General features: G+C 39.6%; 1 protein-coding gene across 1 annotated transcript in view; it reads left to right on the top strand.

The window, feature by feature from the left end:
• LOC128702059 (probable glutamate receptor) overlaps window positions 1–27,685 on the top strand; it is a 107,123-nt gene that overhangs the window by 42,711 nt on the left and 36,727 nt on the right. Inside the window, exons 5-8 of the mRNA XM_070101504.1 lie at window positions 16,992–17,147; window positions 21,876–21,966; window positions 22,360–22,660; window positions 27,235–27,449. Of these exons, the coding sequence (XP_069957605.1) occupies window positions 16,992–17,147; window positions 21,876–21,966; window positions 22,360–22,660; window positions 27,235–27,449 (763 nt within the window). The remainder of the gene's footprint in view (window positions 1–16,991; window positions 17,148–21,875; window positions 21,967–22,359; window positions 22,661–27,234; window positions 27,450–27,685) is intronic.

Here is a 27,685-nt window from a genome sequence, read left to right as displayed (position 1 = left end):
TTCAAAAAGTTGAGAAAGTAGTATCAAGCAAGTCCATGGTCGACAGGAATATAATTGAATCTTGTTTCATAAAAAGCAGTTTTGACAATAATATGAATATTTCCTTTGGTTTATATAAATTAGATCCATTTATAATTAATAGAATTTGGGAAGAATTTAATAATACATTGGACAAATAATAATTTTTTAAATTTCTTATTTCTTAGGTAGAATAGTTGTTGGTGGGTTGTATGAAGGACCTGTCTAGTTCGGCTGGCGGGCCTGCTGTCTCGCGTCAGGTGTTTCATTGTTGTGGGATCTGATAGTGAGGTGTGGGCTACCCCTTTATATACATTCCTTTGATGCTTTGCTTTCATTGTTCCTTGATAATGTGAGTAGTCACGAAAGCGCTTGGAACTTCTCTATTCTTTCACAGTGGCTGTTTTGCAAATATATATATATATATATATATATATATATATATATATATATATATATATATATATATATATATATATATATATATATATATATATATATATATAAGTAGTGAACTTTTCCTCTCAGCGGTGTATCCGGTTTAGGGCCTTCCTCTCAGCGGTGTATCCGGTTTAGGGCCTTCCTCTGAGCGGTGTATCCGGTCTAGGGCCTTCCTCTGAGCGGTGTATCCGGTCTAGGGCCAGCAGCTGGAGGGTCGCCTTTTCACACCTAGGTGTTACTTCCGGTTTGACCTTGACCTCGCCCTCGAGACTACCTCACCCTTGACCCCACAACCAATACCCCCGCCCACGACCCCCCCCTTCGCGACCCCCCGTCGCGACGCGCGCCCGCCCACGCCCTTCGTGACCCCCGCCCGCGCCTTCTGCTGTGCCTTCTGCAGCGTCGTCCGGATCGCCCCCGCGTCTCGAATTTTTTTTCCGATTTTTTTCGAATTTTTTTTTGAATTTCATTTTCTTGTGCTCTCCATCTCCTCGGATCAAATTTTTGAGGTTCCCCCTCTCACTTTCACCCCCATCCCAAAATTTCTCGAAATCAAAGTCTCCATCTCCTCGGATCAAGTTTTTTTTTGGATCCCCCCTATGGGTTTTTTTTGGATTGTCCCTCCTTCCACCCCCAACCCCCACCTCAAATTTTTCTCGATAATACAAGTTTTGGATTCCCCCCTATGGGGGTTTCGAAATTCTCCATCTCCTCGAATCAAATTTTTGGATTGCCCCTCCCACTTTCACCCCCATCCCAAAAATTTCTCGATAATGCAAGTTTTGGATTTACCCCTATGGGGGTTTTCGAAATTCTTATGATCTCCTTGGATCAAGGTTTTTTGGATTCCCCCCTCTGGGTATAAACATTCAAAATTGACTCCCACTTGCATCCCAATTTTTTTTCGAAATCAAAGTCTCCATCACCTTGGATCAAATTTTTGGATTACCCCTCCCACTTTCACCCCCCCACCCCAAAATTTTTTCGAATTTTTTTAATTTTTCTTATGATCTACTTAGATTAAGGTTTTCTCGATAATACCAAGTCCCCATCTCCTTGGATCAAGTTTTTTGGATTGTCCCTCCTTCCACCCACACCCCCATTTCCCAAAATTTCTCAATATTACCAAGACTCGATCTCCTTGGATCAAGCTTTTCTCGATAATGCAAGTTTTTGGATTCCCCCCTATGGGGGTTTCGAAATTTCCCCCTCCCCACTTTCACCCCCCAACCCCCAAAAATTTCTCGATAATACCAAGACTAAAATTCCTCGGATCAAGATTTTTGAGGTTCACCCTCCCCCCACTTTCACCCCCCACCCCCCCAACCCCAAAATTTCTCAATATTACCAAGACTCGATCTCCTCGGATCAAATTTTTTGGATTCCCCCCTATGGGGGTTTCGAAATTCTCCAATTCCTCGGATCAAGTTTTCTCGATATCAATATTACAAAGATTTCCCCCACCATCCACTTCTACCCTCTATGTCCAAGTATTTCTCCTCTATCTCCTCGGATCAAGTTTTGGATTCCCCCCCTCTGGGTATAAGCATTCAAAATAGACTCCTCCTATGGGGGCATGCTTACTACAGGTCTAAACAAGTCAAATGACCTAAGAAGGGTGTTTACTCGGCGGTCAGTGACGTCACGCGCACACAGGTTGAATCAGGTCGCCCCCTATGTCAGTGATGTCACGCGCACACAGGCTGAATCTTGTCGACCCTTTTAGTTCATTAAAGTTAATAAGGGGATATAGTACCTACATCATAGAGAAAACATTTTCACTCTTAACCCCAATTTTTCTCGTTTTAACCCTTTTAGTTCATTAAAGTTAATAAGGGGACACAGTACATCAGAAAGTCACATTTTTTTGGTTAATACCCACAATTTCTTTACAACACAAGTCTAGACATTTTTCTCATTTTAACTATTTCATCTCAGGTCACTCCCCACGAAGTAACCTCCTCCCCACCCTCCCGAACCCTCACACTCCCACCAACACCTCACAATTTTCACTCATAACCCCACAATTTTTCTCGTTTTAACCCTTTTAGTTCATTAAAGTTAATAAGGGGACACAGTACATCAGAAAGTCACCACAACACTTATAACCACTTTTCGATAAATTCACTAGTCACAATTTTACATATTACAAAGTTAATACGCACACACACCTCACTTTGAACACCTTCAAAACACTCTCATAAGTCATTTGAATACTCACAAAAATACCTTTGAACATTTCCAAACAACACTGAAACACTTCCAAGACAACATTTTGAATACTCCCAAATAAGATTTGACAGCTCTAATTTATCTGCACTTACACATTTCATTAAATTACAACTCATCCCCACATACTCCACCCTCAGTCTCCAGACTTCACAACATTATCACAAAACTAACTCAAACACTTTACTTTGAACATTCACCAAAAAACACCATCAATTGCCTTTAAATACTCCAAAAACATCATTCGAACACCCCCAAATCACCTCTGAATACTCCCAGAACACCTACATAAGTACTCTTGCACATCATTTGAACACCTTCAAAAACACCTTTGAACATTTCCAAACAACACTGTAACACTTCCAAAACACCATTTGAGTACTCCCAAATACACCACTGAATACTACTAAAACACCACTGAATACACTCAAAACACCACCAAAATCACCATAAACTAAGATCAACGCCCACATCCCACAACACCCACAACCCACAACACCCACAATTTTTTCTCGTTTTATCTAATTTCATCAGAAAGTCACAACACCCACACCGCACATTTTTTTTCTCGTTTTAACTAATTTCATCAGAAAAAGTCACATCAACATCCCACTTATAACGTCTTTTCGGTATCTCTATTTCGACAACAACACCCACATCCCACAACACCCACAACCCACATCCCCCACACCCCACAACACACACAACCCACATCACCCACACCCCACAACACACACAACCCCACCCACATCACCCACAATTTTTTTTTCTCGTTTTAACTAATTTCATCAGAAAGTCACAACAACAACAACCCACAACTTATAATCACACCTTTGAATAACCTCAAAACACCATTTGAGTACTCCCAAATACACCACTGAATACTACTAAAACACCGCTGAATACACTCAAAACACCACCAAAATCACCATAAACTAAGATCAACACCCCACAACCCACAACACCCACATCCCACATCACCCACAATTTTTTCTCGTTTTAACTAATTTCATCAGAAAGTCACAACAACCCACAATTTTTCTCGTTTTAACTAATTTCATCAGAAAAAGTCACAAAAACAACCCACTTATATCATCTTTTCAGCAACTCTAGTTTGACAACAACGCCCACAACACCCACATCCCACAACACCCACAACCCACTTCACCCACACCCCACAACACCCACAACACCCACAACCCACAATTTTTTCTCGTTTTATCTAATTTCATCAGAAAGTCACAACAACCCACATCACCCACATCACCCACATCACCCACACTCCACAATTTTTTCTCGTTTTAACTAATTTCATCAGAAAAAGTCCCAACAACAACCCACTTATAACATCTTTTTCGGTATCTCTAGTTCGACAACAACACCCACAACCCACAACACCCACAACACCCACAACCCACAACACACACAACCCACAATATTTTTCTCGTTTTAACTAATTTCATCAGAAAGTCACAACACACACAACCCACAATTTTTCTCGTTTTAACTAATTTCATCAGAAAAAGTCACAACAACAACAACCCACTTATATCATCTTTTTCGGTATCTCTAATTCATTCCGTATATCTCCTAGAGTTGTTTTAACCCCCGACGGGGCCCATCACGACGTAGGAGCCAGAGCAACCATCACCACTCCAACACCACCTACTACACTCTGGCTCCTAATGTCATGATGGGCCCCGTCGGGGGTTAAAACAACTCTAGGAGATATACGGAATGAATAAGGAAGGATGTTTAGGGATGATGTGGAAGAGGAAATGCGATATGCAACATAAAATGCGGTAAGAATATATATTCTATAAAAAGGATGTTGGATGGTGATGATAAACTTAGTTTCTGCTGATTTTGACTGTGATTTGGTAGTATTCAGTGGTGATTTGGTAGTAATCAGTAGTGTTTTGGGAGTATTCGGAGGTGTTTGAAGGTGTTAGGTTAGGTTAGGTTAGGTTAGAATAAGTTAGGTTAGGTTAGGTTAGGATAAGTTAGGTCAGGTTAGGTTAGGTTAGGTTAGGCTAGGTTAGGTTAGGTTAGGTTGGGTTAGGTTAGGATAAGTTAGGTCAGGTTAGGTTAGGTTAGGTTAGGATAAGTTAGGTTAGGTTAGGTTAGGTTAGGATAAGTTAGGTTAGGTTAGGTAATGTTAGGTTAGGTTCGGTTAGGTTAGGATAGGTTAGGTTAGGTTAGGTTAGGTTAGGTTAGGATAAGTTAGGTTAGGTTGGGTAATGTTAGGTTAGGTTAGGTTATGTTAGGTTAGGTTAGGTGATTTGGTAGTAATCAGTAGTGTTTGGGGGAGTATTTGGAGGTGTTTGATGGTGTTAGGTTAGGTTAGGTTAGGATAGGTTAGGTTAGGCTAGGTTAGGTAAGGTTAGGTTAGGTTGGGTAATGTTAGGTTAGGTTCGGTTAGGTTAGGTTCGGTTAGGTTAGGTTCGGTTAGGTTAGGAAAAGGTTAGGTTAGGTTGGGTTCTTGGTTATAGTGATTTGAGGGGATTTCTATAAAAAGGAAGTTGGATGGTGATGTTAAACTTAGTTTCTGGTGATTTTGACGGTGATTTGATAGTATTCAGTGGTGATTTGTTAGTAATCAGTAGTGTTTTGGGGAGTATTCGGAGGTGTTTGATGGTGTTAGGTTAGGTTAGGTTAGGTTAGGTTAGGTTAGGTTAGGCTAGGTTAGGTAAGGTTAGGTTAGGATAGGTTAAGTTAGGTTAGGTTAGGTTAGGTTAGGTTAGGTTAGGTTTGGTTAGGTTAGGTTAGGTTAGGCTAGGTTAGGTTAGGTTAAGATAGGTTAGGTTAGGTTAGGTTAAGTTAGGTTAGGTTAGGTTAGGTTAGGTTAGGTTAGGTTAAGTTAGGTTAGGTTAGGTTAGGTTAGGTTAAGTTAGGTTAGGTTAGGTTAAGTTAGGTTAGGCTAGGTTAGGTTAGGCTAGGATAGGTTAGGTTAGGTTCGGTTAGGTGAGTTGATTCAGGTGTTCGGTAAGGCGATGATTATCTTAAATCTACCTTGGATGTGAACCGCATTTCATGGCGTCTGTCTGTCCTGAGTTGACGCAGGTGTAGGGTAAGGAGATGGCCGTGTGATTTTCTTCCTTGGGTGTGAACCGCATTACATGGTGGCGTCGGAGGGGGAAGGGGTGTACAAAAATCATGCCGCAATACTTTTGGGGTAAGGCATATGAGCTCAATGAGTCTCTCAGAGCGAGGAAAGTGTTTCTATTCGGAAATCGAGTAAATATTTCTACCATTGAGTGTGTTTACCAACAAGAAAAATAATGTTCGATTTTACGATAAAGTTTTTCAAAACTAATTTGGAAATATCCAAAAATGGAGTCGTTCAAAGTAATTCTGGAGTACTCTAATGTATTTTGGAAGTGTTCCAATATATTTTAGGTTAGGTTAGGATAGTAGGTTAGGGTAGGGTAGGGTAGGTTAGGTTAGGTTGGGTTAGGTAAGGTTAGGTTAGGATAGGTTAGGAACGGTTAGGATAGGTTCGGCTAGGTTAGGTTAGGTTAGGTTAAGATAGGTTAGGTTAGGTTAGGTTAGGTTAGGTTAAGTTAAGTTAAGTTAAGTTAAGTTAAGTTAAGTTAAGTTAGGTTAGGTTAGGTTAGGTTAGGTAAGGTTAGGTTAGGTTAGGTTAGGTTAGGTAAGGTTAGGTTAGGTTAGATTAGGTTAGGTTAGGTTAGGTAAGGTTAGGTTAGGTTAGGTTAGGTAAGGTTAGGTTAGATTAGGTTAGGGTAGGTTCGGTTAGGTTAGGTTAGGTTAGGTTAGGTTAGGTTAGGTTAGGTTAGGTTAAGTTAGGTTAGGTTAGGTTAGGTTAGGTTAGGTTAGGTAAGGTTAGGTTAGGTTAGGTTAGGGTAGGTTCGGTTAGGTTAGGTTAGGTTAGGTTAGGTTAGGTTAGGTTAGGTTAGGTTAAGTTAGGTTAGGTTAGGTTAGGCTAGGTTAGGTTAGGTTAGGTTAGGATAAGTTAGGTAAGGTTAGGTTAGGATAGGTTCGGTTAGGTTAGGTTAGGCTAGGTTTAGGTTAGGTTAGGTTAGGTTAGGTTAGGTTAGGTTAGGTTAGGTTAGGCTAGGTTAGGTTAGGTTAGGTAAGGTTAGGTTAGGTTAGGTTAGGGTAGGTTCGGTTAGGTTAGGTTAGGTTAGGTTAGGTTAGGTTAGGCTAGGTTAGGTTAGGTTAGGTTAGGTAAGGTTAGGTTAGGTTAGGTTAGGTTGGGATAAGTTAGGTAAGGTTAGGTAAGGATAGGTTCGGTTAGGTTAGGTTAGGCTAGGTTAGGTTAGGTTAGGATAGGTTAGGTTAGGTTAGGTGTGTGTGTGTGTGTGTGTGTGTGTGTGTTAGGTGGTCATAGAGTTTTGTGAATATCTTGATTATAGTGATTTTAGTGGATTTGAGATGCATTTGTGGATGTGAAATGTGATTTTTTTGTGTGTGTTCAGAAGAGGTGTGTTGGGAGATGGGTGAGTGGATGTGAAGAAAATAATGCGGGTGAGATGGAGAGGTGTATGGGGAGGGTTGTAATTAGAAATATGGGGAGATTTTACTGAATATGAAGGTAATGTGTGAATATTTTAAAAAGAAATTATAGAATTGAAAAGTTATGATATATTGGAAAAAGAATGGAGGGGTGTTGAAAACATGTCGCAATAGTTGGGTAGTTGATGCGAGTATAATATTAATTTATGTGGATACAAGGAGATGGGTATGGAGAGGATTTTATTAGAATTTTAGTAATGTAAAGAGGAAATGTGTATTACATTTAAGATTCAGTAAAAAGAAGGGGGAAAAAAATTGTGACTAAATTGGTAATTGATGAGGGTTGTGGGTAATGTAGTCGAATTAGAGATACCGAAAAAGATGATATAAGTGGGTTGTTGTTGTTGTGACTTTTTCTGATGAAATTAGTTAAAACGAGAAAAATTGTGGGTTGTGTGTGTTATGACTTTCTGATGAAATTAGTTAAAACGAGAAAAATATTGTGGGTTGTGTGTGTTGTGGGTTGTGGGTGTTGTTGTCGAACTAGAGATACCGAAAAAGATGTTATAAGTGGGTTGTTGTTGGGACTTTTTCTGATGAAATTAGTTAAAACGAGAAAAAATTGTGGAGTGTGGGTGATGTGGGTGATGTGGGTTGTTGTGACTTTCTGATGAAATTAGATAAAACGAGAAAAAATTGTGGGTTGTGGGTGTTGTGGGTGTTGTGGGGTGTGGGTGAAGTGGGTTGTGGGTGTTGTGGGATGTGGGTGTTGTGGGTGTTGTTGTCAAACTAGAGTTGCTGAAAAGATGATATAAGTGGGTTGTTTTTGTGACTTTTTCTGATGAAATTAGTTAAAACGAGAAAAATTGTGGGTTGTTGTGACTTTCTGATGAAATTAGTTAAAACGAGAAAAAATTGTGGGTGATGTGGGATGTGGGTGTTGTGGGTTGTGGGGTGTTGATCTTAGTTTATGGTGATTTTGGTGGTGTTTTGAGTGTATTCAGCGGTGTTTTAGTAGTATTCAGTGGTGTATTTGGGAGTACTCAAATGGTGTTTTGAGGTTATTCAAAGGTGTGATTATAAGTTGTGGGTTGTTGTTGTTGTGACTTTCTGATGAAATTAGTTAAAACGAGAAAAAAAAATTGTGGGTGATGTGGGTGGGGTTGTGTGTGTTGTGGGGTGTGGGTGATGTGGGTTGTGTGTGTTGTGGGGTGTGGGGGATGTGGGTTGTGGGTGTTGTGGGATGTGGGTGTTGTTGTCGAACTAGAGATACCGAAAAGACGTTATAAGTGGGTTGTTGATGTGACTTTTTCTGATGAAATTAGTTAAAACGAGAAAAAAAATGTGCGGTGTGGGTGTTGTGACTTTCTGATGAAATTAGATAAAACGAGAAAAAATTGTGGGTGTTGTGGGATGTGGGTGTTGATCTTAGTTTATGGTGATTTTGGTGGTGTTTTGAGTGTATTCAGTGGTGTTTTAGTAGTATTCAGTGGTGTATTTGGGAGTACTCAAATGGTGTTTTGGAAGTGTTTCAGTGTTGTTTGGAAATGTTCAAAGGTGTTTTTGAAGGTGTTCAAATGATGTGCAAGAGTACTTATGTAGGTGTTCTGGGAGTATTCAGAGGTGATTTGGGGGTGTTCGAATGATGTTTTTGGAGTATTTAAAGGCAATTGATGGTGTTTTTTGGTGAATGTTCAAAGTAAAGTGTTTGAGTTAGTTTTGTGATAATGTTGTGAAGTCTGGAGACTGAGGGTGGAGTATGTGGGGATGAGTTGTAATTTAATGAAATGTGTAAGTGCAGATAAATTAGAGCTGTCAAATCTTATTTGGGAGTATTCAAAATGTTGTCTTGGAAGTGTTTCAGTGTTGTTTGGAAATGTTCAAAGGTATTTTTGTGAGTATTCAAATGACTTATGAGAGTGTTTTGAAGGTGTTCAAAGTATAGTGTGTGTGCGTATTAACTTCTTAATATGTAAAATTTGTGACTAGTGAATTTATCGAAAAGTGGTTATAAGTGTTGTGGTGACTTTCTGATGTACTGTGTCCCCTTATTAACTTTAATGAACTAAAAGGGTTAAAACGAGAAAAATTGGGGTTAAGAGTGAAAATTGTGAGGTGTTGGTGGGAGTGTGAGGGTTTGGGAGGGTGGGGAGAAGGTAGGTTACTTCGTGGGGAGTGACCTGAGATGAAATAGTTAAAAAAATGTCTAGACTTGTGTTGTAAAGAAATTGTGGATTGATGTGGGTATTAACGAAAAAAATGTGACTTTCTGATGAAATAGTTAAAACGAGAAAAATTGGGTTAAGAGTGAAAATGTTTTCCCTATGATGTAGGTACTATATCCCCTTATTAACTTTAATGAACTAAAAGGGTCGACAAGATTCAGCCTGTAGGGTCATCGCGTGACGTCACTGACAGAAGGTAAGTGTCCCCTTATTAACTTTAATGAACTAAAAGGGTCGACAAGATTGAGCCTGTATGTGTGAGGTCATCATGTGACGTCACTGACATAGGGGGAAGTCGACAAGATTCAGCTTGTATGTGTGTGTGTGTGTGTGTGTGTGTGTGTGTGTGTGTGTGTGTGTGTGTGTGTGTGTGTGTGTGTGTGTGACGTCACTGGCCGCCGAGTAAACACCCTTTTTACTTCATTTAACTTAATGAGAGGAATACTGACGTCACACTTGTTTAGACCTGTAGTAAGCATGCTTACCCCCAGAGGGGGGAATCCAAAAACTTGGTAATATTGAGAAATTTTGGGGGGTTGGGGGGTGAAAGTCGGAGGGGGAATTTCGAAAACCCCATAGGGGGAATCCAAAAACTTGATCCGAGGAATTGGAGAATTTCGAAAACCCCATAGGGGGAATCCAAAAAACTTGTATTATCGAGAAATTTTTGGGGTTGGGGGTGAAAGTGGGAGGGGCAATCCAAAAACTTGATCCGAGGAATTGGAGAATTTCGAAAACCCCATAGGGGGGGAATCAAAAAAACTTGTATTATCGAGAAATTTTGGGGGTTGGGGGTGAAAGTGGGAGGGGCAATCCAAAAACTTGATCCGAGGAGCTCATAAGAATTTCGAAAACCCCATAGGGGGGAATCCAAAACTTGTATTATCGAGAAAAATTGGGGGTGAAAGTGGGAGGGGCAATCCAAAAAACTTGATTCGAGGAAGTGGAGACTTTGATATCGAGAAATTTTTGGGGTTGGGGGGGTGAAAGTGGGAGGGGGATCCGAGGAGATCATAAGAATTTCGAAAACCCCCCATAGGGGGGAAACCAAAACTTGCATTATCGAGAAAAATTGGGGGTGAAAGTGGTAGGGGGGAATCCAAAGAAAAATTTGATCCGAGGAGATGGAGACTTTGATTTCGAGAAATTTTGGGATGGGGGTGAAAGTGAGAGGGGGAACCTCAAAAATTTGATCCGAGGAGATGGAGAGCACAAGAAAATGAAATTCAAAAAAAATTCGAAAAAAATCGGAAAAAAATTCGAGCCGAGGGGGCGATCCGGACGACGCTGCAGAAGGTGCAGCAGAAGGCGCGGGCGGGGGTCGCGAAGGGCGCGGGCGGGCGCGCGGGCGGGCGCGCGGGCGGGCGCGCGGGCGGGCGCGCGGGCGGGCGCGCCGCGCGACGGGGGGTCGCGAAGGGGGGGGTTCGTGGGCGGGGGTAATGGTTGGGGGGTCAAGGGTGAGGTAGTCTCGAGGGCGAGGTCAAGGTCAAACCGGAAGTAACACCTAGGTGTGAAAAGGGGACCCTCCAGCTGCTGGCCCTAGACCGGATACCTCGCTCAGCCGTACCCCTAAACCGGATACCTCGCTCAGCCGTACCCCTAAACCGGATACCTCGCTCAGCCGCACCCCTAAAAACCGGATACCTCGCTCAGCCGCTTTTTCACTACTTATATATATATATATATATATATATATATATATATATATATATATATATATATATATATATATATATATATATATATGCAATAAGATCACAGTAAACAGGTGATTTCAGAATATGCAAAACAACCACTGTGAAAAAATAGTGAAATTCCAAGCGCTTTCGTGACTACTCACTATAATGTAATTGATAATGTGAGTAGTCACGAAAGCACTTGGAATTCCTCTATTTTTTCACAGTTATTGTTTTTCATATATATATATATATATATATATATATATATATATATATATATATATATATATATATATATATATATATATATATATATATATATATATATATATATATTTATTTATTTATGTTATTGTGACCACGAACGAGTGGTATTGATCAATAACATCACTGCACTAGCCAAGCACTCGAACCGATGCTGCTTTGGCATCAAGCAGAACTGGATGTGGTACTCCCTACCCAAGGACACACGATGGTGTGGATGATTCTAGGCTAATTTCATTCTAGTCCCTGTTTGGTGTACTAGTTAAACGAGCAGTATTTTATATTACTGTGACCACGAACGAGTGGTATAGATCAATAATAACACTGCACTAGCCAAGGACTCTAACACATGCTGCTTTGGCCTGCATCATGGTGAGCAAAAACACATGAGGCCCTTATCCACTGAACAATACGATGATTAAGAGTAGGGCATCCAGCGGAACTGGATGTGGTACTCCCTACCCAAGGACACACGATCGTGTGGATGATGCTAGGCTAATTTCATTCTAGTCCCTATGTGTCCTTAGGTAGAGAGTACCACATCCAGTTCCGCTGGATGCGCTACTCTTAAGGATAGTATGGTTCAGTGGATAAGGGCGTCATGTGTTTTCGCCCACCATGAGGCAGGCCAAAGCAGCATGGGTTCGAGGCCTTGGCTAGTGCAGTGTTGTTATTAATTTAAAACACTCGTTCGTGATCACAATAATATAAAATACTGCTCGTTGAACTAGTACACCAAACAGGGACTAGAAAGAAATAAGCCTAGAGTCATCCACACCATCGTGTGTCCTCGGGTAGGGAGTACCACTGTGACCACAAATTTGTATTTGTGGTCACAGTGGTGCCTATGCTAACCTTCCTATGGTGTAGAAATATACCTAGTTGGACGAATGTTATTGTGGCTACCTGGTCCAGTGGCTAAAACGATGGTCTGGAGTTTTGAGACTCTCTGATCGCGGGTTCTATCCCAGCCCATAGTATGGTTTGTTTGCAATCGTGTCATTACGATTTCGTGAGTCATGTTGACGGCTTTAAGGGGACTTGAGCTAGAGTTCGTCATGCCCATGATAGCTGGAGATTCGTCTGTAAAAATTTGCATTTGTGATCACAGTGGTGCCTATGCTAACCTTCCTATGGTGTAAAATATACCTAGTTGGACGAATCTTATTGTGGCTAGCTGGCCCAGTGGCTAACGCGACGGTATGGAGTTTTGAGACTCTCTGATCGTGGGTTCTATCTCCGCCCGTGGTATGGTTTGTTTGCAATTGTGTCATTACGATTTCGTGAGTCAATCTTACTTGTACATCGACTTAAGTTTGGATTGATTTTGGCTTGTGTTGGACCCCATATCCTTTTTTTTGGAAGTGGAAAAGCTGAAATACTGCTTTTCAAGCGATAATTGTTGAATTTCTATCCTTCTATGCTGGTAATGTAACTTTTGAGCGGCTTCAACTTTAATGTGCTGATACAATTTTGGATATTTTGATCTTTGGTCCAAATTTAACAATTTTGAGAAACATACTTTGATATTAGGTTTTAAATGATTTGTGAGTCTGCATTGATTCCTTTCAAATATAAGACACTGTTATTTAACTGCATTTTGAAGTCATGCCGAACTCGGCACTGTTCCAAACCTGTGCATGGAGGCAGAGTTGACTGAAGTTATAGATTGAAAGACATATTTCTTAGAAAGTTTAGTAATCGAAATACATCACACACACACACACACACTCATATACACACACACATACACACACACACACACACACACACACACACACACACACACACACACACACACACACACACACACACACACACACACACATATATATATATATATTTATATATATATATATATATATATATATATATATATATATATATATATATATATATATATATATATACATATATATATACATATATATATATATATATATATATATATATATATATATATATATATATATATATATATATATATATATATATATATATATATATATATATATTTATATATAGTTTTTTTTTCAACAAGTCGGCCGTCTCCCACCGAGGCAGGGTGACCCAAAAAAGAAAGAAAATCCCCAAAAAGAAAATACTTTCATCATCATTCAACACTTTCACCACACTCACACATTATCACTGTTTTTGCAGAGGTGCTCAGAATACAACAGTTTAGAAGCATATACGTATAAAGATACACAACATATCCCTCCATATATATATATATATATATATATATATATATATATATATATATATATATATATATATATATTTTTTATTATCACACCGGCCGATTCCCACCAAGGCAGGGTGGCCCGAAAAAGAAAAATTTTCACCATCATTCACTCCATCACTGTCTTGCCAGAAGGGTGCTTTACACTACAGTGCAGGCACTGTACTTCCCATCTCCAGGACTCAAGTCCGGCCTGCCGGTTTCCCTGAATCCCTTCATAAATGTTACTTTGCTCACACTCCAACAGCACGTCAAGTATTAAAAACCATTTGTCTCCATTCACTCCTATCAAACACGCTCACTCATGCCTGCTGGAAGTCCAAGCCCCTCGCACACAAAACCTCCTTTACCCCCTCCCTCCAACCCTTCCTAGGCCGACCCCTACCCCGCCTTCCTTCCACTACAGACTGATACACTCTTGAAGTCATTCTGTTTCGCTCCATTCTCTCTACATGTCCGAACCACCTCAACAACCCTTCCTCAGCCCTCTGGACAACAGTTTTGGTAATCCCGCACCTCCTCCTAACTTCCAAACTACGAATTCTCTGCATTATATTCACACCACACATTGCCCTCAGACATGACATCTCCACTGCCTCCAGCCTTCTCCTCGCTGCAACATTCATCACCCACGCTTCACACCCATATAAGAGCGTTGGTAAAACTATACTCTCATACATTCCCCTCTTTGCCTCCAAGGACAAAGTTCTTTGTCTCCACAGACTCCTAAGTGCACCACTCACTCTTTTTCCCTCATCAATTCTATGATTCACCTCATCTTTCATAGACCCATCTGCTGACACGTCCACTCCCAAATATCTGAATACGTTCACCTCCTCCATACTCTCTCCCTCCAATCTGATATTCAATCTTTCATCACCTAATCTTTTTGTTATCCTCATAACCTTACTCTTTCCTGTATTCACCTTTAATTTTCTTCTTTTGCACACCCTACCAAATTCATCCACCAATCTCTGCAACTTCTCTTCAGAATCTCCCAAGAGCACAGTGTCATCAGCAAAGAGCAGCTGTGACAACTCCCACTTTGTGTGTGATTCTTTATCTTTTAACTCCACGCCTCTTGCCAAGACCCCTCGCATTTACTTCTCTTACAACCCCATCTATAAATATATTAAACAACCACGGTGACATCACACATCCTTGTCTAAGGCCTACTTTTACTGGGAAAAAATTTCCCTCTTTCCTACATACTCTAACTTGAGCCTCACTATCTTCGTAAAAACTCTTCACTGCTTTCAGTAACCTACCTCCTACACCATACACTTGCAACATCTGCCACATTGCCCCCCTATCCACCCTGTCATACGCCTTTTCCAAATCCATAAATGCCACAAAGACCTCTTTAGCCTTATCTAAATACTGTTCACTTATATGTTTCACTGTAAACACCTGGTCCACACACCCCCTACCTTTCCTAAAGCCTCCTTGTTCATCTGCTATCCTATTCTCCGTCTTACTCTTAATTCTTTCAATTATAACTCTACCATACACTTTACCAGGTACACTCAACAGACTTATCCCCCTATAATTTTTGCACTCTCTTTTATCCCCTTTGCCTTTATACAAAGGAACTATGCATGCTCTCTGCCAATCCCTAGGTACCTTACCTTCTTCCATACATTTATTAAATAATTGCACCAACCACTCCAAAACTATATCCCCACCTGCTTTTAACATTTCTATCTTTATCCCATCAATCCCGGCTGCCTTACCCCCTTTCATTTTACCTACTGCCTCACGAACTTCCCCCACACTCACAACTGGCTCTTCCTCACTCCTACAAGATGTTATTCCTCCTTGCCCTATACACGAAATCACAGCTTCCCTATCTTCATCAACATTTAACAATTCCTCAAAATATTCCTTCCATCTTCCCAATACCTCTAACTCTCCATTTAATAACTCTCCTCTCCTATTTTTAACTGACAAATCCATTTGTTCTCTAGGCTTTCTTAACTTGTTAATCTCACTCCAAAACTTTTTCTTATTTTCAACAAAATTTGTTGATAACATCTCACCCACTCTCTCATTTGCTCTCTTTTTACATTGCTTCACCACTCTCTTAACTTCTCTCTTTTTCTCCATATACTCTTCCCTCCTTGCATCACTTCTACTTTGTAAAAACTTCTCATATGCTAACTTTTTCTCCCTTACTACTCTCTTTACATCATCATTCCACCAATCGCTCCTCTTCCCTCCTGCACCCACTTTCCTGTAACCACAAACTTCTGCTGAACACTCTAACACTACATTTTTAAACCTACCCCATACCTCTTCGACCCCATTGCCTATGCTCTCATTAGCCCATCTATCCTCCAATAGCTGTTTATATCTTACCCTAACTGCCTCCTCTTTTAGTTTATAAACCTTCACCTCTCTCTTCCCTGATGCTTCTATTCTCCTTGTATCCCATCTACCTTTTACTCTCAGTGTAGCTACAACTAGAAAGTGATCTGATATATCTGTGGCCCCTCTATAAACATGTACATCCTGAAGTCTACTCAACAGTCTTTTATCTACCAATACATAATCCAACAAACTACTGTCATTTCGCCCTACATCATATCGTGTATACTTATTTATCCTCTTTTTCTTAAAATATGTATTACCTATAACTAAACCCCTTTCTATACAAAGTTCAATCAAAGGGCTCCCATTATCATTTACACCTGGCACCCCAAACTTACCTACCACACCCTCTCTAAAAGTTTCTCCTACTTTAGCATTCAAGTCCCCTACCACAATTACTCTCTCACTTGGTTCAAAGGCTCCTATACATTCACTTAACATCTCCCAAAATCTCTCTCTCTCCTCTGCATTCCTCTCTTCTCCAGGTGCATACACGCTTATTATGACCCACTTCTCGCATCCAACCTTTACTTTAATCCACATAATTCTTGAATTTACACATTCATATTCTCTTTTCTCCTTCCATAACTGATCATTTAACATTACTGCTACCCCTTCCTTTGCTCTAACTCTCTCAGATACTCCAGATTTAATCCCATTTATTTCCCCCCACTGAAACTCTCCTACCCCCTTCAGCTTTGTTTCGCTTAGGGCCAGGACATCCAACTTCTTTTCATTCATAACATCAGCAATCATCTGTTTCTTGTCATCCGCACTACATCCATATATATATATATAAATATATATATATATATATATATATATATATATGTATGTATGTAATATATATATATATATATATATATATATATATATATATATATATATATATATATATATATATATATATATATATATATATATATATATATATATATATATATATATATATATATATAAATATATGTGTGTGTGTGTGTGTGTGTGTGTGTGTGTGTGTTTGTGTGTATGTATGTATAAATATTTTCCTTTTCCCCATCACAGATTATTCCATGGGCCAAAATTGCTGTTGACGGCAGAAGAAAACATATTTAATAAGATCAAAACACCTTCCACAAAAACTTCCACCGGCAGCAAGGTTCAGTTCCGAGGTTCTGGGCCACAGCTCGTGGACTACCTCTCTGAAGCACTTAACTTCAGGTACGCAAAACATGATGTTGTTATATTGTTTATACTTTATATATATTATTAAATTATTTATGCTTTATATATATTATTATATTGTTTATATATATATATATATATATATATATATTTATATATTTATATTTATATATATATATATATATATTTATATATTTATATATATAAGGGGGTAGGAGAGTTTCAGTGGGGGGAAATAAATGGGATTAAATCTGGAGTATCTGAGAGAGTTAGAGCAAAGGAAGGGGTAGCAGTAATGTTAAATGATCAGTTATTGAAGGAGAAAAGAGAATATGAATGTGTAAATTCAAGAATTATGTGGATTAAAGTAAAGGTTGGATGCGAGAAGTGGGTCATAATAAGCGTGTATGCACCTGGAGAAGAGAGGAATGCAGAGGAGAGAGAGAGATTTTGGGAGATGTTAAGTGAATGTATAGGAGCCTTTGAACCAAGTGAGAGAGTAATTGTGGTAGGGGACCTGAATGCTAAAGTAGGAGAAACTTTTAGAGAGAGTGTGGTAGGTAAGTTTGGGGTGCCAGGTGTAAATGATAATGGGAGCCCTTTGATTGAACTTTGTATAGAAAGGGGTTTAGTTATAGGTAATACATATTTTAAGAAAAAGAGGATAAATAAGTATACAAGATATGATGTAGGGCGAAATGACAGTAGTTTGTTGGATTATGTATTGGTAGATAAAAGACTGTTGAGTAGACTTCAGGATGTACATGTTTATAGAGGGGCCACAGATATATCAGATCACTTTCTAGTTGTAGCTACACTGAGAGTAAAAGGTAGATGGGATACAAGGAGAATAGAAGCATCAGGGAAGAGAGAGGTGAAGGTTTATAAACTAAAAGAGGAGGCAGTTAGGGTAAGATATAAACAGCTATTGGAGGATAGATGGGCTAATGAGAGCATAGGCAATGGGGTCGAAGAGGTATGGGGTAGGTTTAAAAATGTAGTGTTAGAGTGTTCAGCAGAAGTTTGTGGTTACAGGAAAGTGGGTGCGGGAGGGAAGAGGAGCGATTGGTGGAATGATGATGTAAAGAGAGTAGTAAGGGAGAAAAAGTTAGCATATGAGAAGTTTTTACAAAGTAGAAGTGATGCAAGGAGGGAAGAGTATATGGAGAGAAAGAGAGAGGTTAAGAGAGTGGTGAAGCAATGTAAAAAGAGAGCAAATGAGAGAGTGGGTGAGATGTTATCAACAAATTTTGTTGAAAATAAGAAAAAGTTTTGGAGTGAGATTAACAAGTTAAGAAAGCCTAGAGAACAAATGGATTTGTCAGTTAAAAATAGGAGAGGAGAGTTATTAAATGGAGAGTTAGAGGTATTGGGAAGATGGAGGGAATATTTTGAGGAATTGTTAAATGTTGATGAAGATAGGGAAGCTGTGATTTCGTGTATAGGGCAAGGAGGAATAACATCTTGTAGGAGTGAGGAAGAGCCAGTTGTGAATGTGGGGGAAGTTCGTGAGGCAGTAGGTAAAATGAAAGGGGGTAAGGCAGCCGGGATTGATGGGATAAAGATAGAAATGTTAAAAGCAGGTGGGGATATAGTTTTGGAGTGTTTGGTGCAATTATTTAATAAATGTATGGAAGAGGGTAAGGTACCTAGGGATTGGCAGAGAGCATGCATAGTTCCTTTGTATAAAGGCAAAGGGGATAAAAGAGAGTGCAAAAATTATAGGGGGATAAGTCTGCTGAGTATACCTGGTAAAGTGTATGGTAGAGTTATTATTGAAAGAATTAAGAGTAAGACGGAGAATAGGATAGCAGATGAACAAGGAGGCTTTAGGAAAGGTAGGGGGTGTGTGGACCAGGTGTTTACAGTGAAACATATAAGTGAACAGTATTTAGATAAGGCTAAAGAGGTCTTTGTGGCATTTATGGATTTGGAAAAGGCGTATGACAGGGTGGATAGGGGGGCAATGTGGCAGATGTTGCAAGTGTATGGTGTAGGAGGTAGGTTACCGAAAGCAGTGAAGAGTTTTTACGAGGATAGTGAGGCTCAAGTTAGAGTATGTAGGAAAGAGGGAAATTATTTCCCAGTAAAAGTAGGCCTTAGACAAGGATGTGTGATGTCACCGTGGTTGTTTAATATATTTATAGATGGGGTTGTAAGAGAAGTAAATGCGAGGGTCTTGACAAGAGGCGTGGAATTAAAAGATAAAGAATCACACACAAAGTGGGAGTTGTCACAGCTGCTCTTTGCTGATGACACTGTGCTCTTGGGAGATTCTGAAGAGAAGTTGCAGAGATTGGTGGATGAATTTGGTAGGGTGTGCAAAAGAAGAAAATTAAAGGTGAATACAGGAAAGAGTAAGGTTATGAGGATAACAAAAAGATTAGGTGATGAAAGATTGAATATCAGATTGGAGGGAGAGAGTATGGAGGAGGTGAATGTATTCACATATTTGGGAGTGGACGTGTCAGCGGATGGGTCTATGAAAGATGAGGTGAATCATAGAATTGATGAGGGAAAAAGAGTGAGTGGTGCACTTAGGAGTCTGTGGAGACAAAGAACTTTGTCCTTTGAGGCAAAGAGGGGAATGTATGAGAGTATAGTTTTACCAACGCTCTTATATGGGTGTGAAGCATGGGTGATGAATGTTGCAGCGAGGAGAAGGCTGGAGGCAGTGGAGATGTCATGTCTGAGGGCAATGTGTGGTGTGAATATTATGCAGAGAATTCGTAGTTTGGAAGTTAGGAGGAGGTGCGGGATTACCAAAACTGTTGTCCAGAGGGCTGAGGAAGGGTTGTTGAGGTGGTTCGGACATGTAGAGAGAATGGAGCGAAACAGAATGACTTCAAGAGTGTATCAGTCTGTAATGGAAGGATGGCGGGGTAGGGGTCGGCCTAGGAAAGGTTGGAGAGAGGGGGTAAAGGAGGTTTTGTGTGCGAGGGGCTTGGACTTCCAGCAGGTATGCATGAGCGTGTTTGATAGGAGTGAATGGAGACAAATGGTTTTTAATACTTGACGTGCTGTTGGAGTGTGAGCAAAGTAACATTTATGAAGGGGTTCAGGGAAACCGGCAGGCCGGACTTGAGTCCTGGAGATGGGAAGTACTCTGAAGGAGGGGTGTTAATGTTGCAGTTTAAAAACTGTAGTGTAAAGCACCCTTCTGGCAAGACAGTGATGGAGTGAATGATGGTGAAAGTTTTTTTTTTCCGGGCCACCCTGCCTTGGTGGGAATCGGCCAGTGTGATAATATAATAAATATATATATATATATATATATATATATATATATATATATATATATATATATATATATATATATAAACACTGCGCTAGACAAGGATACGAACCCATGTTGTACTGGCCTGCCTCATGGTAAGCGAGAATCACATGATGCTTTAAACCCCAGGACCACCCAACCGTACTGCTGGCTGCACCATTCTTGTAGGGTTGGGTGGTCCTGTAGTTTAAGCGTCATGCGGTTCTCGCTTACCATGAGGCAGGCCAGTACAACATTGGTTCGAATCCTTGAAACCACGAACACAAGTGCTATTGATCAATAACAACACTGCGCTAGCCAAGGATTCAGACCCATGTTGTACTGGCCAGCCATTGTGAGAGAGAACCACATGACGGCTTAACCCACAGGACCACTCAATCCTACAAGAACCAAGCACCCAGCCAAGCTAGGTGTGTTACTCTTGGTCCAAGGACATACGGAGGTGTGGGAGATTTCAAGGTAATTTCATTCTCATCCCTGTTTGGTGTACTAGCCTTCGAGAAGCATACGTATATTATTGTAATCACGAACGAGTGGCATCGCTGCATTAGCATAGGCACCACTGTGTCAATGCTAACACGTTTGTCTGGAGTTTTACGACTCTCTAACCTCGAGCTCAATACCCGCCCGTGGTATGGTTTGTTTGCAATCGTGTCATTACGATTTCGTGAGTCATGATGACGGCTTTGAAGGGACTTGAACTAGAGTTCGTCACGGTCACGCTGGCGGGAGATTCGTCTATGAAAACTTGCGTTTGTGATGACAGTGGTGCCTATGCTAACCTTCCTAGGATGAATAAATATACCTAGTTGGATGATTTACTATGCCTTCCAAGAGGAAAGTATAGTAAATATTGCCCATTACTAGCTACCTTACCTGTTTTGTGGTATTATACCATATATAAGGAGGAGAATATAAATTATTTCAGCATATCGTGGTGGTCAACACGTCGTACAATCACAGCGTCTAGTATTATCTTCGAAACATGGGTCTCCTCTTAGCTGAAAAAAAAAAGTTCGCTCTCAGCCAGTTATCGTCGTATTTCTTACATACTACGTGTCAAAAACTATAGTCGAGGCAAATGGGATTTCAAAAAATTGTGAAAATGTCAATTTTGTGTTAAGACAACATTGAGGACTGTGCTTAGCTTCGTTTACCACCAGACAAGAATATTTTAATCCCAGAAATAGGAATTAAACTGATAGCATTATGTAATATACACTGACAGAGTTACACCTGTTGGTGTATATATCCTGGTAAAGCCTTTTAAAACCTAGCGTAAATCCGAATCTAAATATTAGAATGCTTTCATGATAACATCCAACTCACCTCACCTAAAAGTTTTCATTGAACAAATTTGTTACTTTTGCTATTCTGTGATTTCAAGTAGACTTTAAATACAGTTATAGTGGCTTAGTTATAATATGTAGTGAATTACTGTGTAACACAGAAGTCATTTTCAACACGTTATATATGTCACTCACCAGTTACTCCTACGTGCGGCCACCAGATGGAGAAGGTGGCATTAAGCTTAATAATGGATCGTGGTCTGGCATGGTAGGAATGGTCATGAGGCAGGTTAGTGATGTGTGACACTTCTGAAACCTTCTCTTGTACCACCAATAAAAATTAAAAAAATAAAGAAATTTAATATTACTTCCCTATTTTATTTTGCCTGATATAAAAAAAAAAAATCCCACACAATCTCTCTGAGGCTTAGTACCCTCCGGACATGTAAACTAAATGTTCCTCTGATGTTGTTCACATTGTTGATAGGAAAATGTTATTTTCAGCCACTTAGACTGTGATAATTTTTCAGTCTTTTGAAGGTACTCACATCTCTGAAGAACATTATATGTACTGTTAAATCGTTTTTCCTATATTTGACTCGAGTCCTCATTAAGTGCCTCAGTAATTCGTGAACAAGTTGGTCTCGTTAGTATGACAGTTTTACATCGCTTTCTTGAACAGGAAGTAGACATCGGTGCTGGTCCTTACATGATTGATAGATGGAGAGCAGAGGTGGTAGACTTCACAGTGCCAATATTGATAGATTATTGGAGGATTCTGGCAGCTCGTGGACGTCCTGAGGTGGATCCCTGGGGCTTCCTGTTCCCCCTGACACCGCTGGTGTGGGCGGCCATCCTGGCGGCGCTGATGGTGCTTGCTACATTAGTGTTTCTCATGTCCTCCAGTGTATTTAACAGGATTCATGAGCAGAGGAACTGGTTACAGGTCACCTTCGTCTATGTTCGCATACTACTGCAGCAAGGTATGACCAGGATGACATTACTGAAGCTTCCTAGTTTCTGAAAATAGAAAATATTATTTTCATATATTTTTTTTTATTTCTAATCATATCTTTGTTGAAGAGCCACATCAAAAACTATTTATCTCTTCTGTACCTTATATGAATTAAGATTTAAATTTGCTCAGTTTCCATGCAAATATGATTCAATTAAAGAAAATTATAATTCAAAGAGGAAAATTATTTATATACTGAAGCAGATATCTCAGAGGTGAGTTGATTTGAAGATTTACAAAGAGAATGACAAAGAGCGAGAAACTGAGATGAGATTGTTATTAGAAGTACCTGTAAAACAACAACAGAAAAATTTAATATTGAGAAAATAGGGAAAAAGAAAAAAATAAGAGTTTTTGATATTGTCTACGTTAATATGAAATAAGCCTATGCCGTCAAATAATGATTTAGGAAGAAAAAAATCTTCTTCGCATTGAGTCAGTTATAATGGTAAACACAGATATCCCTCAAAAGCTTAATTCATCACTCAGAAAGCATGACAAAACAATTATCTTATTAAACATAATAAAACTCAAATGAAATCAGGAAGATTCGAAAAGACAGACGTGGTATTGTGAGCAGGACAGTTAATATCTCAGAGGATAACTAATTTTTTCCCCTCCAAAAAAAATTGATTGGTGACTGGATTTGAAATGTAAGTTACGAGGCAAGACAAGGGCACTCACTACCTCTTAAGAGATAAAAAAAAATCAGGGATGAATAAGAATAAGTGATAATGTATCAAATACCTATGAGTTAACGAGAAAAATACAAATAACTGGAAGAAAGTGTTCATAGTTATTAAAGAAATAAACCACTTTATTTTATAGAGGAATTAAAGTTACTGATGAAACTATCGTCTATCTCCACTGTCGAGGTACAACGTTCAGTACAGCAGTCAGTTTTAAGTAGGACAAATATTTACACTCCCGTAATGCCAGACATTTGTGGTCATGTGCACACCCGTGGTCATGTGCACACTGGTGGTCATGTGCACACTGGTGGTCATGTGCACACTGGTGGTCATGTGCACACTGGTCATGTGCACACTGGTGGTCATGTGCACATTGGTGGCCATGTGCACACTGGTGGTCATGTGCACATTGGTGGTCATGTGCACACTGGTGGTCATGTGCACATTGGTGGTCATGTGCACACTGGTGGTCATGTGCACACTGGTCATGTGCACACTGGTGGTCATGTGCACACTGGTCATGTGCACACTGGTGGTCATGTGCACACTGGTGGTCATGTGCACACTGGTGGTCATGTGCATATTAGTTGTCATGTGTACACTGGTGGTCATGTGCACACTGGTGGTCATGTGCATATTGGTGTTCATGTGCATACTGGTCATGTGTACACTGGTAGTCATGTGCACACTGGTGGTCATGTGCATACTGGTGGTCATGTGCACACTGGTAGTCATGTGCACACTGTTGGTCATGTGCACACTGGTGATCATGTGCACACTGGTGGTCATGTGCACACTGTTGGTCATGTGCACACTGGTGGTCATGTGCACACTGGTGGTCATGTGGATATTGGTGTTCATGTGCACACTGGTGGTCATGTGCACACTGGTGGTCATGGCACACTGGTGGTCATGTGCACACTGGTGGTCATGTGCACATGGGTGGTCATGTGCAGATTGGTGGTCATGTGGATATTGGTGGTCATGTGCACACTGGTGGTCATGTGCACACTGGTGGTCATGTGCACACTGGTGGTCATGTGCACATTGGTTGTCACGTGCACACTTGTGGTTATGTGCACACTGGTGGACATGTGCACACTGGTGGACATGTGCACACTGGTGGTCGTGTGCATACTGGTGGTCATATGTTTACTGGTGGTCATGTGCTCACTGGTGGTCATGTGCACACTGGTGGTCATGTGCACACTAGTGGTCATGTGCACACTGGTGGTCATGTGCACATTGGTTGTCACGTGCACACTAGTGGTCATGTGCACATTGTCAACCATCATTCATCTCAAAAAAGAAAAAGAAAAAACGCGTATAATCTATATAATCAATTCACACGTGCGTGCACAAGCAGGTTTGCCAAAAATACAGTAAATATTCGCCGAAATCAAACGACAGTATATATTTGTACAAAGAAGGAAAAAAACATGCCTAGTAGGCATGCGTCACCTTCCATAAAAAAGTCGGTTCTCATCTGTTTATTTTGTAGACCTTGGTGAATATGTTTCTTGTTAACCATTTTACACTTGTCTTTCTTCAGTATTAAAGAAAATGTATACTCTATTTTTCTAAAATGGCGTCCACCTCCAGTGCAAATTATGGGACCCACAGCCTCGGAGAAGTGATTCTTAGTTTACTCTTTAGATAAAATGAACAATTTGAATTAAAATACCGAAAATGAAATATTATGTTTAATGTGAAACTGAGTGTTGTAGCTTATGCAGACATTAATAAAAATAATACTTTTCTGGCAGCTGAATAATAAGATACTGGAAGTATTGACAGACCTCCTCCCTAAAGTAATGTAATGGTTGAAGGAGAATCAATAGACCGACGTCGTACATGCCTTGTTTTTGCCCATACGCTCTGCCAACAATAACAGTAATGGACGCCATAAACCAGGAAAGAGGACTGAAGTTACTCTTCTGTTTACTGTTTTCACTTCTCAATATGCAGCATTCTTTCCCGCTTAAATTACTTTATATTAACAGAATGTGGGTTATCATATATATAAGAAATCACAAGAATAGAAATGAAAAACAAAAACCTTCTTGATTACAAGTCAATTCTTTCAGGGGGATTCACTATCCTTCCAACCTATCTCAAAGGAAGATGTTTGGGAATCTACACTACCAGAAAAATCTCACTTCCCACGTCTTTTCTTACTACCCTTAATGCCAGGATATGCTACTTCTGGGCAAGACTGGGTCCAGTTCATATCCTGGGAAGTAGGTAGAAGTTCAGGGGTAGAAACTGTTGGTGGCACATTGGGTTCAGACGAGTTATCAAAATCATCAAGAATTTTCCCCTCAAGCAGTGGCTTACCACTTCCAGTTATTGTTTTAGTACACACCATCACCAACCATGCACAGGTGACTTTTAACGTCCTCTTACAACTTCAGTTGTAGTCTTGTATTGATGTTGGTAGAATTACCTATTTTTATGCTACCCAAGCAATATGCTTTTATAACCTCTTTACTCATGTACAAGTTGATTTTTCTGCTACATGTATTACTACTACTACTACTATACTACTACTACTACAACTAGTATTACAACTATTACATCTCAATCTAATTCTATATATATATCCTCTGTGTCCATGTGTTGTGTATTGTTTGTAACGGCTTGACAAATCTCCTGGAGAGCGAAAGGTTGCCACAATAAAAAGTCACATTAGTTAAACTTGTGACCTTTTACTTAACAATTTCTCACTTATTATACAAAAACCTACACACATGGATATTCAAAGATCCACCTTGAAACCTCTGTAAACTTTCTTTCAGGTTCACACTGCCCTCTCGTCCACACCACTAGAAGGAGTAACATACCATTATTACTACAAATTTGCTCCAACTCCTGTGACACAAAATAGGTTGCATAGGTTGAAATATATACTTTTTCGTTAGGTTCGGAATGATTTTTGTGAAATTATTGAATACACAAATTTTAGTTTGCCTTATTCGACAAGAAGAGTATTGTTATTCAAGCGAATATCGCATTTTTTATCTATTCGGCACGACACACACACACACACACACACACACACACACACACACACACACACACACACACACACATATATATATACACATATATATATATATATATACATACACATATATATATATATATTATATATATATATATATAGATATATATATATATATATATATATATATATATATATATATATATATATATATATATATAGTGTGTGTGCATTTTAATTGGGACAGCGGTGACACAAGACATTTATTTGAGAGATTAATGTTTTTCGAATAATAAACGTCATTGATATGACAGATATTTGATTTAATATTATGAATACTCTTTCCTTTTGTTTTAATAAGTATTACTGCACGCTTTGGCATATATATTTTGGCAAGTTCTTCGTCGAGGTACCAGGTCGTAATAACAGCACCACGTAGCTTCTCCACAGATGAACAGTCCTGTTTTGTGATTATGCGATTGGTTATTTCCCGTAGATTCTCAGTTGGGTTGAGGTCAGGAGAGTTTCCAGGCCAATGAAAGGTGACCCCTTGGAGACACTAATGTTCTGTAAAGTTCCTTAACTTTATGGAGACAGAAATTTCCTAACAGTGAACTGCGAGAGGAGATGCATTAAGTGACAACAGACAAATACCCAAAGATTTTACCTTTCTTTTCCTCTACATTTACTTTCAGTCTAAGTAAATCATTTGATTAATAATATATTTTTTTACTATCAATACAGAAATGACGATGACTGTTCCCGAAGTGAGAGAAAATAATTTTGTTAACTGTGGCTAATGTTCTCGCTGGTTTTAACATTGAGTTATTCCTGTAATTAACATAGATATGGCAGTGCCAATCTGTTGGTGGGAGCGTGTAATGTTGTTAGTATGGATAATGGTAACGTTGGTATTAACGAGGAGTTACGCTGGAAATCTAATGGCTCTCCTAGCAGTAAGACACATCTCTCAGCCCTACCAGACGCTGAGGGACGTTGTTGACGATCCTTCAGTTACAATGATATGGTCCAAAGGTTCTGCGGTTGGCCCTTATTTGAAGGTGAGTCAGGAGAAAAAAGGAACCTTAATTTCCATCAGTGTATGCGAGAAACATTTAGTATTTAAAAATAACAGTATCCAAAGTACGTAGAAATTTATTAATTTTTTCGGCTGTATATATATTCGTATGTCACGGAAAACAGTTTTTTTCTGGAATAGCAAACAACAGTTTCGGATATCACTAAGTAAGCAGCAATCAAAACAATGAAAATTAAATAAAATTTAGAAATTCGCATT

Source organism: Cherax quadricarinatus, chromosome 77 (genome assembly GCF_038502225.1).
Source record: "Cherax quadricarinatus isolate ZL_2023a chromosome 77, ASM3850222v1, whole genome shotgun sequence".
In the NCBI taxonomy this organism is placed as follows: domain Eukaryota; kingdom Metazoa; phylum Arthropoda; class Malacostraca; order Decapoda; family Parastacidae; genus Cherax; species Cherax quadricarinatus.
The sequence above is the reverse complement of the archived record's forward strand: the minus strand, read 5'-3'. Positions and strand labels throughout refer to the sequence as shown.